The sequence below is a fragment of the Stegodyphus dumicola genome, chromosome X2 (assembly GCF_044657685.1).
Source record: "Stegodyphus dumicola isolate Sdum_Otavi_A_Nest chromosome X2, ASM4465768v1".
NCBI classification, from domain to species: domain Eukaryota; kingdom Metazoa; phylum Arthropoda; class Arachnida; order Araneae; family Eresidae; genus Stegodyphus; species Stegodyphus dumicola.
Genome location: NC_140781.1, coordinates 167,588,469 through 167,606,573, shown reverse-complemented (window position 1 = coordinate 167,606,573; position 18,105 = coordinate 167,588,469). Strand labels below are relative to the sequence as shown.

Genomic DNA, 18,105 nt, shown 5'->3' with positions numbered 1-18,105 from the left:
TTTACAGTATGATTTTTTTTGATAATTCGTAGGATAACATTATCGATCTTTCAAAATAACTACCTGCATTTTTATCTTCATGGCTCAGCAACGATTTCCTGCAATAGTATATGTTATCATTCTCTAATATTCAAATTTAGAATATCATACAACTTATACCTAAACTCTCTCTCTCTTTTTAAATTTCAAAATACCTGAACCTTGATCATCCGGAATCGGATACATTTTGCCTTATGTTACATTAAACCAAAACTATTGGGATGACGTGCCATAAACTATAAACAAAGTATTTTTATATAGGCTGCGCGAAAATTTTTAATTTATTTCCATTTTGTTATATGAATTTTATGATGCTAATAATGTTTTAAATTGTCATAAATATTTACATTGTTGAAAAATGTCATGTATTGATTAGTCTATCTTCAAACATTATGCTTACTTGTATATCTGCTGTGCTTTATCACGTTGAGTATCCCAAATCCGAAATCTTAAGCATTTTGAAACCCGTACAGTTTTGTTTATAATATTCACACGGCTTACACACAGACCTTTAAGATAGACCCATGTCTTACTATTTTCGGCAATCCATAAATTACGTGATTTAATGAGTAAGGTATTTTATTCCTCCTTACCGCGTGCCTTGGTGGTGTAGTTAGAAAGCACGTCTGGCTGGTAAACGGAAGATCCGGTGTCTGGAGTTCGAATCCTGGTGAGGTCATTGCACATTTTTCATGTTTCTTGCTTTGATATAGCTAATGACTCTACAAATCTAGGTCACTTTCTGCGCTCTTATGTCATTCTAATAGGCTGATCTTCCTGATGCAAAACTTTCTTCATTGTTTGTACAGAAGAACAGTTCAAAGAGAAACAAACCTGTTTTCAGTTTTAAAATCATAAAAGGGAAGAAAGAGGTATCTTCAAAGACAAATCACTATGTTCAGATACTTATTTAAGTTGTATTCGGGAAACTAAAGAGTTTCATGTGTATACTTAAATTACATGTAAATATATATATTACTGATAGTTTTAAAGCCCTGGTAATTCTTGATACTAAAATTAATTCTCAAGTCACAGCCCGTAACTGGTGAGAAGCTGTGGTGCTTGCTTAAAATTCCGACATAGGGCCCAACATTGAAGGGTTGTTTATTAATTTGGAAGAACCCGAAATTTCAAACGTTCTTGTTTCTAAATACGCGTATTATTTTGGATTAGAGATACTCATCTTATAACACTTTATGAGTGAAACTTTCTGAAACAGGTTTCTTTATAAATTGTACAAAGAAAACGTACCTGGGTGCAAGATCCGATCCTTGTTGCATCAAAGATCCAATTGTGAACCACAAGCTATTCATAAGGCTGAAGCTATTTTCTAAAACTTGTTCATCCTGCCGGCAAGGATGAGGGTTGTCCCATTCATAAGGACTCAAGCGTCCCACTAAGAAAAGAGTGATACTAACGCCAATATGGGCACCCATTACATATATCCATACTTCCATGGAAAATGGAGAGAGAAAAGAGAAGAGTGTCGTAACTTTTGTAGTTGGTTTCTTGAATAAAATGCTTATACCTGTGTTCATGAAAGGCATGGTGAAGTCAACAGCTTCTTCTCGCGAAGATGTGATGGTGAGGTCAACAATGGCAATGTCGGCAACCTACAAAAACAAGACTGTATTAGTATTTATCCTTAATTTAACAGGAATATTCGCAGATTTAACAACATATATTCATTTAATTTAACAAATGTATTCGTTCCGTTCTTCAAAAAGATGCTGGTATCTTAATGATGGGCCACCGTTACTCAGCGATCTTAAATGATGGACCACCGTTATGCAGCGGTCTTGATACCTTTCGAGAAGCTGAAGCTATCTATCAAACCTCCATATATTTTCCGTACGTTCTATTCTATTTTAGGTATGCCAGTGGACACTTACCATCATCGTTGTTTCAAGTATCTTGGTTTCCAGATTCTTCATTTCCGAGTAAAAAGTTTTGTTGATTATCCGTACATTTTTTTGCATTTTCAATGCCTTAATAACGGTTAATAATGAAGAGAAGAAAATACGAGAAAGTAATTTTCTTAAATAAATACGAGAAGTAATTACGTAAGAAAATACGAGAAAGTAATTACGAGAAAGTAATACGAGAAAGTAATTTTTGTTTAGCAAATAATACGCGGAATTACAAAATGTTGATCAAAGAATTTTGTACAAAGAAATCGATATTTTGTAACTGATATATACAAAATAATGATCAAACAATTTATTACTCGAATAATTTTGGAATTTTTACAGAAAAGTAAAATAATAACTACTTTTTATTATCATGCACATGCATTATCACACTTTTTCAGATTATATACTGTCACTTTAAGATAAACCTCTGATTAGTCTTACCTCATTGATGAGTTCTCCAATCATTCCATTCCACTGTCCTTGGTCATTCTTCAGTCCATACGCTCTGTCCGCAACTTCTTTTATAATATATTTGAAACCTAAATGTTTTGCTAAATGGTCGATAAGATCTATACAGAAACCTTCGTATCTTGCGTTTCCTGTAAGTTTTTCTGCGGAGTCTTTTAACATGGCATAAGGTGAGTTCTGAAATGAAAAAGATTTCGCGTAAAAGAGCTTGAAGTGCTTGATATTTAATTTACATTTTGTAAGAATCCGTTAATTTATGCAGCGTTATGTTTCCCTTAGTTTAATGCTTTAAATCATAAACGAAAGAATTGCAGGCTCTGTTATTAAATGTTTAGAATATTTCGCTCAAAAAGTATTTTAAGATGATAGTTTCATCTCTCTTTTTATTAGCAAGTAATAGCTTAATTTTTAGATTGGGGTAAAACATTCAAAATGAATTTTCTACTCCAAATCTAACACACGGAAATGTTGTATTCAGAGTTACAGGCTCTCGTTCAGTCTTATTACATTTTTATTCCTTGAAGGAAACACAAGATCGTACTTGCATTGTAGAGTCATTAGGTTTTCTCGAAGAAGGATACACGAGAAATGAGCAATGCCTTCACCGGGACTCGAACCTCGGACCTCTCACGCGCCGAGTATACTGACCATTACAGCACGGAGGCATGCTAAGAAGGCGGGAGAAATACCTTGTATACACCCCCTTTAAAAGGGCGACTGGGGATTAGGGGACCCAATCGCCAAATCCTGGTAGTGGAGAATCATCATCCACCACCACAGGCGGGAGAAATACCTTGTAGCATTTCATGCTTCGAAAGCATGGCTTATCATAATTTACTTTTCAGTTTTCATTAAACAATTAAGAAAATCTGAAATATTTAGGATTATTTCACAGCTCAGTTATCAAATGCACGTTTCTGATTTAGTTAGCAGTACGGAGTTTACTGTTAAGCTTACTGTAGTCAAGTTTACTAATAAGCTTACTGTACTCAAGTTTGCTGTTAAGCTATACAAAACAAAAGCCCGTTATTCAGTTACTTTGAGAACTTAAGGATCAAAAATTTTTTTTCTAGAGTAAACTAGCTAAAAAATGTGCATTTTAAGCAGAAGAAGCAAATTTAGTTAGATAGTGTTAATAATAGATGGGCTACAAACTGAAGGTCTTCTAACCATGGAACTTGCTTTTCAACGTACGAGTGTAGTCCTTTAGCGGCCGAGCGGTAAAATCACTGAACACTAGTAGTTCGCTCTGGAATCGAATTCCTGCGAACGAGCTGGCTACAAGGTTGGTTCTTGTAGGTTCCCTCATGTGTAACGTTGATACGAATCAATTTCCCTTAAAAAGTCCTTCACGAAGTATCACCATCACTAGGTAGATCACAGAGAACAAAGGTAATAAAACTCCACTCCGCAGTTCTCTGCTTAGATTTGTGGAATGCATTCGACTCGCTGTGACGGCCGAGTGTTCTAGAAGCACTCAGGAAATGCTCGTCCAACTTATTCTGTATTCAGAAATCGAGCTAATTTCAACCATTGCAACGCGATGTCTATTAAAACACAACAGCAAAGAGAATGCCCTTAAGACTTATGCATGAACGCAGTCCTTTGGAATTTAACTTTTGATTCCATTACATCCCACAGATCGCCATTTCCCACAACAGCGACTGCATTCGCGGTTGGCAATGCATTGTTGTCAGTGCTTACACTCGTGATATTCTGCAAAACAATAGCTAATAACCATCAATATATTCATCAACCTTTGAAAATAATTAAATTGAATAATTTCCGAAGAAAAATCTCAAGCAGCTATTTTCCACAAACCGCGTCAACCAATCACTCGTAACCCAATATTTAAAATAAATTGGAAAAATATCAAAATTCGTAACGAAATTATATGTTTAGGTGTAATAATCGACAACAAATTATCAGATACAAAGAAAAGTTTGTCTCATTGCCGCAAGATTTCATAGAATGCAGGGCTCTAATTGCGATTTGAAATTCCCAATTTAAAAATTATATTGTAAGGATCCTAAGTTTTAATAACGTTTATTTTATTTTACAAACTGTACTATCACTTCTTTTTTTCTACTTCCGGCCAGAATTAACTGCTTTAACTTGTTTATGCAAATTGTCTTGCTAACGCCCAAGTATTTAAGTTGTGGCTTTTTGCCAAGAGTTAGGGAGAGAGAAGGAGTTTTAGGAAGCAAGCCGCTTGCCACTGCAGTTTTAAGAGTTTTCACTCGGTTGCTGGTTGCCTTTAAGGCCAGAGATTTAGCCCTCTTGATATTTGCAAACGTATTGTAGTTTCAGCAGCTCGGCGTACTACATACGTACCCTTTTTAAATAAAGGCCAGTCTTAGTGCTAGGCATTTGTGTACTAATTCGAAGTTAGCTTTTAGGTAGAGTTTCAGTTAGTAGTTTTATATTCTTACGTTCAGACCACAAGTGGTTGGTCTCTGTATTCCGAAGTTCGGAAGTACCTGTAAAGTATTGAAAATAAAGGGTTTCGTATACCCTTCCTGCTTGTACCGTCTGTTATACACAAATCTTGAACATAGCTTGAGTAAGCTCCCTGTTCTTATTCAGGACATACCATGTTTCCAAAGCAAAGTCCAAAGAGAAACACAAGTCCTGATAATATATAGTACCGTAATAGAAAAAAAAAAAAAAAAGTCACATATGGCATCAGCTTAGGCAATTCGTACGACAGAAAAGAAGAGACTGCTGATTAATAGTATTCAACGACCTTTTCTTCTCAATATATCAAGAATGCATAGAACTAGTTCTACTTTTGCACTACAGATTTTAACAAGAATAACACCTCTGCCTACCAAAGCACAATTTGAAGCTACTGGAGCACAAGTCCTACAACTTAATATCTGGCCAGTGCCTTTGAGAATAGTTTTAGTCCATCAAACTACGAGCTCAGGAACTCTTATCTCGATTGCCACCAGGCCCAAAAAGAACTCACCACCAAGACATTAGTATCTGTACCATCTCATCATTTAGCTTTCAAGGATGGTTCCAAATTAGAAGGAAATACAGGCTAGGCGTATGTCCTCAAGAGGCACAACAAAATTATTAATACTTGGAAAGGCCACCTAGGGAGCAAAAAGAGTATATTCCAAGCAGAATTAATTCCAATGCAGAAGATACTAGACTATACAAGAAGAACCAACATAAAAAAATTGCGCTACAAATCAGACTGCCAATCAGCATTACATGTTATTAGAAACACTCAACACAGTTTCCATTTAAAAAATATTAAGAAGATGCAAACAACAATACATTATTATTTCATGGATCAAAGGACGTGAAGGAAATGATAGAAACGAACAAACTTGTGCTGCACAAGATACAGCAACAATAAACAGCGATATACTGTACATGGCCGATATGCTGTACTTGTGTTATCTCACTTTCAATCTGCGACAAATAGCAATGACAGCACAGCAACAAGAATGGGATCTCATACAAAAGAGAAGGACGACTTTCAGTATATTTAAAATTCGTGATACCAGTAGACTTAAAGTAGCTACTTCACAGTTAAACTAGATTCCGTCAGGTCATGGTCCATTCCTTACCTACTTTTACTTCAGAAGCATTTCATCAACGGATAACTGCATCTGCGGCCAATTAAGAGACAGTCCACATTATCTATTCAAATGCCCATTAACAAAAGATTTCCACATTCCTCAACCATCACAAATAAATCCAAAATATATAGCTAGCCTTATGAAAAAGAAAGCACACAGAAGAAATATCCTCAAGTAATGAATATGGTAGCAAACACAGGCAAAGATATATGTCTTCCCTGATGAAGAAGTTTCTCATCTGAAGAAAAACTCCATTACGTGATCTGTTCATTCCCCTTCAGTGTTTTGCATGCATAAAACGCATATTAAGTTATAAGCTTTCAATTACAAGGTCACTCATGAGCTGCATTCTATCCACTCATCATAGCAAGCATTGCACCGTCATAACTACAAGAACCTCACATACTATGGGTTCGTTCTCAAAAATCTGTTCAATCATTTGTGCTGGAAAAATACTACATCATGATAAAGCAACTAACTTACAGAAAGTTGCAGTCGGAGAGAAGCAACTGTAGACTCAGTAGTTGATAGTAGGCGAAGCACTGGTGCCTTCGCCTACTATCAACTAACTAAACTATAGGCAAATCGCCCTCAAATTGCTTTGCCTTAATCAATTAACCTATCAAAGTATAAGTGGGAGGGGAAATAATTTTTCTTTACAGTGTTACACAAGCGTTGTATACCTTTGCATTAATATCGTATTAATATGTTGTTTTAGTAGCAGTCAAAAAATTAGGATTATGTCTAGTCAGGGAAAGAAAAACAGATATTTACCACATATGTTGTAACGATGAGCGTTTTGTTCTGCAGTAAAAGGGTGTCGTATTCATTGGACATATTTTTTGTGATGTTGATCCCTTTACCTGGTGTCCATGTTCCAATCTAAAATGATACACATTGAATGCAAGATTTTATTAACATACTTGATAAGCATCAAAGCAAAAAGCCTTTAACTTCAATAAGTGACAAATTTATTTAATTAACTATACATAAAATTTTTTATTCGATTCCACTATTGTTTGCAGACTGTTTTTTTTTTTTTTTTTTTTTTTTTTTTTTTTTTTTTTTTTTTGTAATAATATATGTAAAATAAATGTTTTGCTAACGTAAGAGAGTTAAAGGTTCAGTTCATTCAACACAATTTAAAAACAGTGTAATCGAAATATATTTATAGTTGTAGAATATTATTTATAAATTTATTATAATAGTATAAATATATATTCCGATAATGATCACTTTAAATGATATTAAGTAGTTGCATGACGTAATTTTTCTTCCAAGAACGCTTTTTTTAATGATATGTTGAAATTTTGCTCTGTGCTATTGCCTACATTTTGACACAAACATCTATGTTCTGATCTTTTCATGCTTCGCGTCTCATTGCATTACGCTACTACGGCTTTAATAATATGTTCTCACTCATGCAGCCATTCCGTACCGCAATAAAGCTTTATAATCCACATAGCCTGAAACATTATCAATTTTCTAATGGGCTGTCCTTTCTGTACGCATAAATTATTTAATTTATATTCCAAATTAAAACAGTAAGTTGATTAACAATTTGATTTTACATGCATCTTAGTAATTTATATTTTTAATATTTCCCATTTTTATAATATAGCTAATTGATATAATAGAAAAACTTGTTTTCTAATGGTTTTGTTAAAATTTATTGTAAGAAAATGCTGTATTTTTTAATTTAACTGGTACAGTTTTTAATTTTCGGGCTGGCCTCTAAAAGCTTTATAGCTGAATGAATTTATCGGCCGGGGAAGCTGGGGGCTTCGCCTTTGTAGTAACATAGTAACAGTTTCTAATTTAGCGAATTTGATCATTTTTATGACAGCTTTTTATTAGCATTATTAATAAAGATGTTTCTAATGTCACATATTACATTTTATTCAAAATAACATTAGAAAATTTCAATCATGTCGAGTCCATAGCAGTCAAAAAGAGGTCGAATGCTTTTAAACTAACTGGAGAATATCTAAATATGAAAAACCTGGTTTTTATCATTTTTTTTTTAACTTAAGCATTTGGTTACAGAAATGTAAGTTAGCTGGCATCAAAGCAATTTTTTTCAAATTTATGAGATTCGGCATTTTTATTTTCATGCGTTGTCAAAATAAACTCAAACTTTCTAAATGTAGATCAGAGACCTAAATCAAAGATATGATTAATTACATCTAGTCATTTTGCTATTCGTATTTATTTTATGGCTGTTTGAATACTTCTCCAAAATTTGAAATTTAGAATGCAAAACTACAAACCTTTTCTAATCCATCTTTTGTGAGATAGATTAGATCCAACACAAATTCAGATCGGAATCCTTGCTCATCAAATTTTACTTTCCCTGTAAGGCCTTGGATGCTACTCTGAAATAGTGAATGATGTTAGTATACTGAGCTTGAACTTGGATTTTCGAAAAATGAGCACAGGTATACAAGGAAGAGTTCAAAAACAGATAAACTCTCGATTTAAAGAATTATAAGTATTTGCATGAAATAAAAAGTTAAACTTCAGCTGTTAATATGCAATTCAATTTCCTGTGAATATAACTGTATTCAAAATTAAAAGATAGTTTTTCCTTCTTTGGCTCTTGAAATAGCCTTGTGTTTTGCTATTACTATTGCATTTTGATATAGATTTCTTTCATGAGTTAGGTCATTTATTTGTAAAGTTAAAACTTTTATAGTAGCGATTTATGAAGTTATTCTTATGCCATTTCTTTGCATACATTTATATACCAGCTTTTTAAGAGAAATATTATCAGTTCATACGAGATTTATGATTGCTATATCGCAACTATTTGCTGCTAACGTGTCGCAGACTGTTTGCTGTTGTAACATTATGTGGAAATATGTCATAAACATTCTGATGTCAAAGCATTATATATGGGTGCATTATTTATGGATGCAAGATTTAAAATAAAAGCTTTTTTTAAAAATTATGTCATTTAGAACTATTCAAAAGCTCAACACTTAGTTTCAGTTACAGCAATCATATAAACAGCTCGTTGAATATGATTGAGATATACATCGACTTGTTCCAGAATGAAAAGTAAAGAAATAAAACGCAAAGCAGCGATTTAAAATAAAATTTAAAAAAAAAAAAATGAAATGACAACTATTTTCATACTGTATATGATTTTTAGTATCAGCTTTTCGAATTTTGGGGCAATTCCAGTTTTATACTTTAACAGGCTGTTTATTTAATGAGTAACAGGAACAATTTCTGAAGAATTCATCGCCCAGTTTCAAAGAAATTCATAAGGCAACTTAAAGAATATAATTGCGAATTAATTAGGGAGCCAATGATATGGTTTCCAAGAACTAATGCCTGAGAATCAGATCATGAGCTCGCATAATTCAGGGTTAAACTGTAATTGTTTTTTTCCTCTTTCAGCTATTTTTTTGTATAAATGTTGTAATGCATTTGTTCTGAAACATAAAATTGTCTTCTATATAATTTGTGAATTTATTATATTATGTAAAAGCTCAAAAATGTGTTATTACTTCAACTGCACATGGCAAATAAAAGTGCTACCTGCTGGCGCGCAGATTTCACTTAATATCAAGAGTTAAAAGGAAATTGTTTGTACAGTTTTTTTTAATAATAATCAGCTAGTGATTCGGAAATCAGAGCATTGAAATATTGTAGGAAATTATGCGCAAAACAAATGTAGTTTATAAGACGTATCCGTATTGAATGTAATAGAAAGTAGATAAAAATAGACATATACTCTAAATCTACGTAATACTAAAGATTTAGCACCTTGATTTCGACCAATTTCGATTGAAATAAAATGTTTTAGGATCATAAATTGTCAGGTTTGCGAAAATGTTCTATTTATAAAAGCGACTAAAGAGTTACCTCTATCCCTGTATCATTTTCGCAACAAATGGAAAAATCGAGAGTTTTCTGTTTGTGGCAAACAGTAATATTTTCTTTTTTTTATTAAATAAATGATTTTAGTGAGCATGCAGAAAGGTTCAACCACAAAGCATAAAGCGGGGTAGTTGGACAACAATAATCTAGCTACAGGCATGCGGGAAGGATTATCTACAAAACAGGCTCATATAACATGAAAAAGATAAACTTCTTTAAAGCAGATAATGACGCGTTTGGTTGGTAAGATATGTAAAACTTTATTTAAAGTACTTAAAATGTAAGTTTATTGAGACTGTTACATTTTTTTAAAATTAATTAATTAATAGCATTTCAAAAATTAATTAGCTTAAGTTTATATTTAAAAAAATTGCAACTTACTTATTGAAAGTATTTTCATAAATATTTGTGTAGTTTTATCATTAAGCTTTCCATAGTTATACCAGCGATTTTGTAATCTCTGCAAAAGTATGTTTTATACTGAAAGTGAAGCTTATGCTTGTGCATAGCAGAAGCCATTTGAAAAAAGTTTTAAATGTTTAAATAACTTCTCTCTTTTTAAAACTTCTTTTTTTTCCCTTTATTTCTCTTTCCTTTTTTTGAAGTACAGATAGAAATGTTTCTCGTAAGTCCATTTAACTCTGGGAAATTTAAATAAAGTACTATTGTTTCGTTAAAATTGTTTAAGTATTATGTAATATTACATGTACCATTATCTCACTTTGGCCTAGGTTGGACTTACGATTATTATGTTTAGGTTATTTTTCAAGAAATAATTGCATTAATTATTTTCGTTTCTGTATGTCAAAGTCAAGTTCTTTCAGGTATTCAGTCATGTTTCAAAAATCAATCCTGAGAAACAAAACTCGCAAATCAAAATCTATTAAAGCATCCATCATGGCAAAAATTTCGTCAGGGATATTTCTAGAATGCCTTAAATGCCATTCTTTATCAATATCACAAGGTCGTGAAAAAAATCTGAAAGCAATAAACTGTAACAAGTTCAAAAAATAGTTACAGGGTACGTATGTAATAGCAAAAAAGAATAGTTTTAAAATGAAAAAAGTAACTTTGCTATAAGGGACAACTGTTTAAATTGAACTATAGTTAAATATAAATGATACTAAGAAAATGTTAAGATTTGCTTATTTACTTATGCTGCAGTTTGTAACCAAACTGTATTCTAGAATTGTAAATAAATTTTAAGGTACTGTAAATATTCTATCTCAAGAAATGTTTGATATCGAATGGCTGGAGTAGTGTGCTTATTTGAAATTCATGCTATATTAAAGGCTTTAATATCAAATATTCAAAATATACGTACATGCTGCTTTAATAATTTAATTTAAAAGCACCAATGAAAACAAAAATACAAAGTTTTTTAAATATGACTTTGCGGAAAGAGGTATACATTTATTTAAGTATCACTGCTGAATTAACAAAACAAAAAAAAAATTACTAGTAAATATGAGCTCATTTATCAAAAATTTTATTTCATAGCACATAAAGTCCTAAATTCTTGATAGCAAAAATACGGAAAAATCCTTGATTGCATGAACGTAAATGTATCGCAATAACATTTGATTCGAAAATATATTATTCTTTCGTATGGCAATTATGCAATTAAGTAATGAATGAAAACGTTTGCTGGAAAAATTCGCTTGTTAGTTTTAGAAGAAAATTATATTTGTATTATGAAATGAAAGCTTGAATGATTGCAAATGATTTAGTCAAAAGATTAAAACAAATACTTAAAATTTTAATATTCGAATTCAGAAGTTCAGTATTTAATTACTATAGCCAAAATGAGAGAATGACTAAAGAGTTCAGCCGAATATTAAGGCAATATTTCTTAGGAAAAGAATGTTAAAAAATAGCAAACTCTAATATTTCTCTCTCATTCAGCAGTATATGTAAATTGAAGATATTCTGGGTATCCTTTTTTCAAATGGCCAGTAGTGTTCTTGAAAATTAATTTTGAAAGTAGCATTAGGTTGTAAGTGAATTATGCTTAAATGACTTTAACTTTTGTGAATTATTAAGTATTTGGTAGATTCCTTCAGTCATTACCTGCCGTACTGAGGTTTTAAGAACAAAATTTAATACAATTATGCGTGATGTACTTGTACTTGACGTGTTTATTTCATATCATTTTTTAACGAGAAAAATAGATTAGAAATTCTCTTGCTTGAAATGGATATGAATATAAAGTAGCTGATTAATAACTTGATCAGTAGTGTAAAATTTGTTATAAAAGCTTGTAGTACACTTTATCCAATGTTTTTGTTTCATCTAGTTAGTTTTCATTTAAATCAAAGTGCAGTTGAATCGTTGAACAATTTTGTGAATAATTATTGCTACAATAAATTCAAAAGAAGGAAAACTGCTGTATTATTTTTGTAAAATTATTGTTTCGAAACTAAGATTACAGTTTTTAAGCGATTTCATTCTTTACATAAATGCGCATTGTACATTTCAGTTTTTATAAATATCCAGTTGTCAAAGTTTATCTTAAGAAAAATTACATGATTAAATCTATTCGAAAACTCTCTTGTTGAAATATACCCAACAAATTATCCTTGCTTGGAGTTCTTTGGAGGAAACGATTGATACTCATTATTTCATGTTAGATCAAAATTAAAGTATGCTATATAAAGTGCTGGGTGTGATATGTAAAGTCATAGGATAAAGTTTGCCTTGTAAGGATTAAATTACTCAAAATTAATTATGATGACGTCTGGTATAAACTTGGTTAGTTTATTTGGAAATTAAATGGTCTTCCAATTAAGAGTAATATTCATAATTAGATGTCATCTTATTCTAATGTAGTAGTAGTAGTTGTTGTATTAAAAGCAGAAAGAAAGCAAAATACTTAAAACTCTTGCTAAGGACATTAATATTAGTGATATATGTTATTCTTTTCTCGCCACCAAATGTATTAGATTCTTGTTTGTGCAATGAAAAATCGGATACATTACTGCCAAACCGATAAAAAAAATATTAGTAAAATTTCTAAAATTTATTATCCTATTCGTGAAAAGTTATTTACATACTTTAATTTCAGTCGTCTTATTGTTATCAGTAATGTATTTGCAATCTGAATTTTTGCTTCAGATATAAAATTATGTTAAACTTGAGTCTAAGTTATTAATGTAAATGCATAATTTTTGCTTCAGATATAAAATTATGTTAAACTTGAGTCTAAGATATTAATGTAAATGCATAAATAAGTATAACGGACTTTTCATACAATACTTTTTCTCTCAGGTAACAATTAACTTAATTTAGAATTTTAAATTTTTTCTGTTTGTAAGAATAATTTGTAAGCATTTCAGTGCATAGTTGCAACTTCATCACCTCACGTTCGCATTAATTCAAAATTTCATCACACCTGGTAAAATGAAAACTTTCTCAAAGTCGAGTTTGTTTTCATATTTATTTAAGATACGACCCGATGAATTTTGTTCACTATAATTTTATTACAGACAGTTTATGTATCGTTTTTAAATCTACCACAAGGTTGCTTGTAATTAATCTTACTGCATGTTTGTTTTGCACGTTTTGCTGAGCAATAAACTTATTACCGTTGTCTGTTACGAGAAACATCTCAATAATGACATTCATATTTGTCAGAAAGCAGTATTATTTCCCTAACCTTTCTATTTTAAAAATTACGCATTTTTTAAAACCATTTAGCAATATTTTTAATTTGATTAATTGATGATGAGTTATAATTACGAAGATGACATTAAGCACAGTCCATATGGAAACATTTCATTAAATATATTTTAAACCTAAATTTAAAACTGCTAGAAGCTTGACCACATCGTTTCCCCATGAAAAATTGACTAGCGAAATAAAAGTTTGCGAGAGAGTCTCTTGTCAAATCAAATAAAAATTTTATAAACCATAGTCTTTTTTTATTTTATTCGTTTTTACGAAACGAAAACTGAAAATTAGAAGTAGGGAATTCACTAAGAAAAGCAAAGACTAGCATTTAAGGCATTTTTTGGTCTAGTAAACTTAAAGGAGAAGGGATTAATTGGGCGGATTGATTTTATGACACTCACATTGGCTGCAGTGACATTAGCGAGACATCTGCAGGAAGGAACTGCCCGTCTATTAACACTAGCACGATTGTTCGCCTGCAATGCGAATATATGAAATGAACTGCTATTCTGGAATTGTTTAATTTCAATTCAATCAAAGTGAACAAGTGAAATAATTAAGACACTGAAATTAAGACACTGACTAAAATGCTTGGGAATAAACTTGATAAAAATAAGTTAGTTTTTCGTAAATATTTGCTCTTTGCATCAAGCTATGAAAGAGAGGAGAATAAATGAGTGCACCGAGTCTGGAGGTGACACAGATTGGATCCTAGGTCTCTACAATATACAGAGCACAAGGACATCTATGTACACATGCAATATAGGTAAAAACACAAAAGCACGTTGCGAAATCTATTATTAAAGAAACCATCTATCATTTTCGTACAATTAGAAAGTGATCAAACAATGCCTTTAAGTCATTCCTCGGAAAGAGAGGCATTGCAAACTTCCATTGAATCTATGTTTTGTTATAAAATATAAATATTTATGAGTAATAACAGCATAGATAGGATATTAAATTTTAATAAGCTGAACAACTATTACAATATTTTTCAGTATTATTTAATAACTCTCAACTGACTATGACGTCTGTCAGTGCATTGTAATACTTTTAATGATAAAAGCTTCCGGGACTATTCTTTGTTATTAATAAGATTTGCTAAAAAAAGTTAAAGCGTAAAGTCTTGAGTTATTTACAAATTATTATGCAAATTATTAAACTTTTGAGATAATATAGCCTTTTCTGATCTTCCTTTATTTAAAGTTTATAAGTTATTACAGAAATTCATCAAAAGAAAAGATTTAGTTAAGGTTAAATTTAAAATTTTAGTTCTCAATACATGACAGTAACTTATAAATTTATTTATATTAAATGAATTTAACACCTTTTTTTTGGGGGGGGAGGAATATCGAATAAAATGCAAATATTCTGAAACGTCCTTTTGGCTTTGAAATGGGAAGGGTATTTTGAATTTATAATTTTCAATGTATTTTACTTTGAATTGAAGCAAACGTATAACCACTTCCAGTTCTGACTATAGAATTTTAGAAACTTATAAAATATTTCAAGACATTATAATAAAAAGAAAGATCTTTTCTTCATTTGCAACTTTTTTAGTAAATAAATATTTATCTTCGTCCAATTTTCTAAGCCATAGCATCTAACATCTCATCTATATAATCAGAAAAAGACATTATGAATACTTATTAGAGATGCTTTGTCTTCGCAGACGGGGGCAAAAATAATCACGAGGATTCAAATGACGCGTATAGAATGAAATTTATCTGAGTCTGTCATTTTTTAATTGCATCATTCTGTTATATGTAACATATCTAGGGGCAGTCGGCATTCATCATCAGCAGGGCTGCAGATGAGGTCGTAGACCTGAATGGTGATCCATTGATAATACACATTTTGTTAGTGGCTACACTGTAGTTTTTAGGATAATGTGCGTATAATTACAATCTTGTTATCGTATTGCTTATTTGCTTTAAATATTTAGTTTGAAAAACTAAGCATAAAAGTATTAAGAATGAACGATAGGCCTTTCGTTTTAGATGAAAGCTATGATTTCTGTCATTAGGACAAAAACACGGTCATCTTTAAGGGTAGTGAGGATGCTACATTATGCAAATGATTTATTGGTATTTCAGAGGATTACTTCATTCCCCTCCTCCATGCTGAAATGAAAAGATACACCATGATAAGGATTTAGCTCTCTAGATAATCAAATATGATACACATTCATTCGAAATGTCATGGTCTCTGCATGATCTTTGAATGAACAATTAATCACAGACATAGAAATCTGATTTTCATCTTTCATTTCTTTCCAACGTTATGTCCGATCACTTGGACTAATGTGCTTTTCCTTTTTCACATCCAGATCTGTTACACATAGTTTTTATAATTCCTAAGCAAATCTTAATGTTAGATCGATAACATATGTTTTTTTTTCCTAGCGAAGTTAGTTGCATGTATTTACTATTGGTTTGACTCCATTAACTTCAAGGAGAAATCGTTACTTCAGTGAGTTTTTTTCATCTGAAGAATTTTATCAATTTTTATTTATCACATCATTTTCCACAGAATAAATTCTGCCCAGGGCTGATTAAAATGACTTTCTTATAGAGCAAATTCTTGGGGGAATTCTTTCATGGTTTACCTTGAATTACTCGTATTTTTGCATTGTTTTTTATAATTTTTGCTGCATTTAAATTCATTACAGCTTTATGGTTTGGGTATGAATTAACTGATGGAAAACTGCTTTCCATGTGTTTAATAGAGGATTTATGATACTTAAATGACATTGGAATGTAATAATCACATCTTACATTTATTTACTGGGGAGTGAGCCGAAAATTTCTGTTGAAGTATAATAATAATGAAATGTATAGTTTGCTTCGCGAAGCAACTGCTCGAAAATTAAATCATTCAATACACTAAATGTTTACAGCAGGGTAATACAATTTATTATATTTGAATATGCATAAAATCCTTTGGGGTTGTGGAATAATTCTCTGTTTGGTCTTTTCTTAAGAACTGCGTGATGTTTTAAGAGCTCAAGGAGTTGTGAAATAGCATAACTTAATGCAACTGAAATGTCTTAATCTTTGAGAAAGTGAATAAATCTCAGTTACAGAAAAAGGAAATTATACATTTAATAAATTAGATATTAGAGTGTCTGGCAATCATTAGTATTTTAATATTAGAAATCCAATAATACAGCAACTAGTAACCATTTATTACAGTTCTAAACGGATTGTTTTTATACTGATCATTATTCTTCAATTCATTTGTATAGATTTGTTAATAAAATTTTAAAATATATTAATTGTTTCCTTTGTTTACATGACATTACAGATACAAAATATTTTGCAAACGGTACTTCTAATTTTAGACCATCAAACACCGAACAAAAACTAATGCATATTTCAAATATTAACCACTTCACCTAAGTGGAGCTTGAATTCCTATTCCTGAAGTTAATAACTAACATTTTAATTTCGTAGCAAATGAAATTCTAACATTCGAAACCTTCCCAAAGCCCAAACAGACAAAAGCTCCTGACATTAACTTCCACTCAGATTACACACTGGCGTAAAGAGCCGCCGGAATTTTTATGTTTTTCACCCTTGTGGCCTATAGAAACCTAGTTTTCTTAAGGAAAATAACCATAGTATACTTTGCTATGAAAAGCTATCATTATTTAGATGTAGAATAAATCTTGAATAGAAGTATTAAGATGTACAATAAATCTTGAATTAAGTATTATTGAATCTTGAATGATCTTGAATAAATCTTGAATTAAGAATCAGTATTAAGGTACAGCGTGGCGTCTAAGGAAATTCTCCCTCACAACTATTAGTCATAAAATGTTTTCTAAGAGCTAAAATACTTTTTACTTTTGTTTAGATACTTAGTTTAAAATTCGGAATAATATGATGAACAATAAATCCAGTGCATTTTACAGATTTTAAGGTAGAAAATGAATAGTAAGCACAAAATTTAGACAAAGATACCATTCTTCTTATTTTTTTTTTTTTTGCTTGGATAATATAGGATCCCTGCAATCTGTTTTACAGTAGAATTGCGATTTGCTGCATTGCGAATTTTGAATGAATTTCAATAAATTTAACGTCTACTAAAACTAAGAAAATAAATTTAACGTCTTTGATATTTCCAGTTGATAATGCAAACCCACAGAATTAATTTTTTATTAAATGAAACTTCTGAATTTTTTTTCACAATTCACTGGAACTATTAAGACAATTAACAAACAATACGTTTCAAAATACCATCCTTTGGAAACTTAAAAATATACTAGGAATCTACACATTTCTTTGAGGAAATAAAGCTGATCCCTTTGTAGACGTAATTAAAACATATAAATTGTAGATTTTATGCATTTCCTCAGTATAAAAGTATCATTTTCATCAAGTTTATTTAAGTAACAGCCATTCCTATAATAAAGTGAAAATTAAATTTAAGCAAATGAAAAATTTTTGTTTTCTATTTCATACTGGTGCTCAATGGGGACTAGACAAATTGGCGTGATTAACTAGTAAAAGGTAATCTAATTACATCGT

General features: G+C 31.1%; 1 protein-coding gene across 2 annotated transcripts in view; it reads right to left on the bottom strand.

Moving 5' to 3' along the window:
• LOC118200088 (glutamate receptor ionotropic, kainate 2-like) overlaps window positions 1-18,105 on the bottom strand; it is a 173,463-nt gene that overhangs the window by 14,694 nt on the left and 140,664 nt on the right. Inside the window, exons 8-12 of one of the 2 annotated variants that reach the window (XM_085809437.1) lie at window positions 13,975-14,049; window positions 8,287-8,391; window positions 6,791-6,898; window positions 2,394-2,597; window positions 1,291-1,652 (exon numbers count right to left, since the gene is read on the bottom strand). In XM_085809437.1, the coding sequence (XP_085665563.1) occupies window positions 1,291-1,652; window positions 2,394-2,597; window positions 6,791-6,898; window positions 8,287-8,391; window positions 13,975-14,049 (854 nt within the window). The remainder of the gene's footprint in view (window positions 1-1,290; window positions 1,653-2,393; window positions 2,598-6,790; window positions 6,899-8,286; window positions 8,392-13,974; window positions 14,050-18,105) is intronic. The other variant, XM_085809438.1, reaches the window with a different exon arrangement.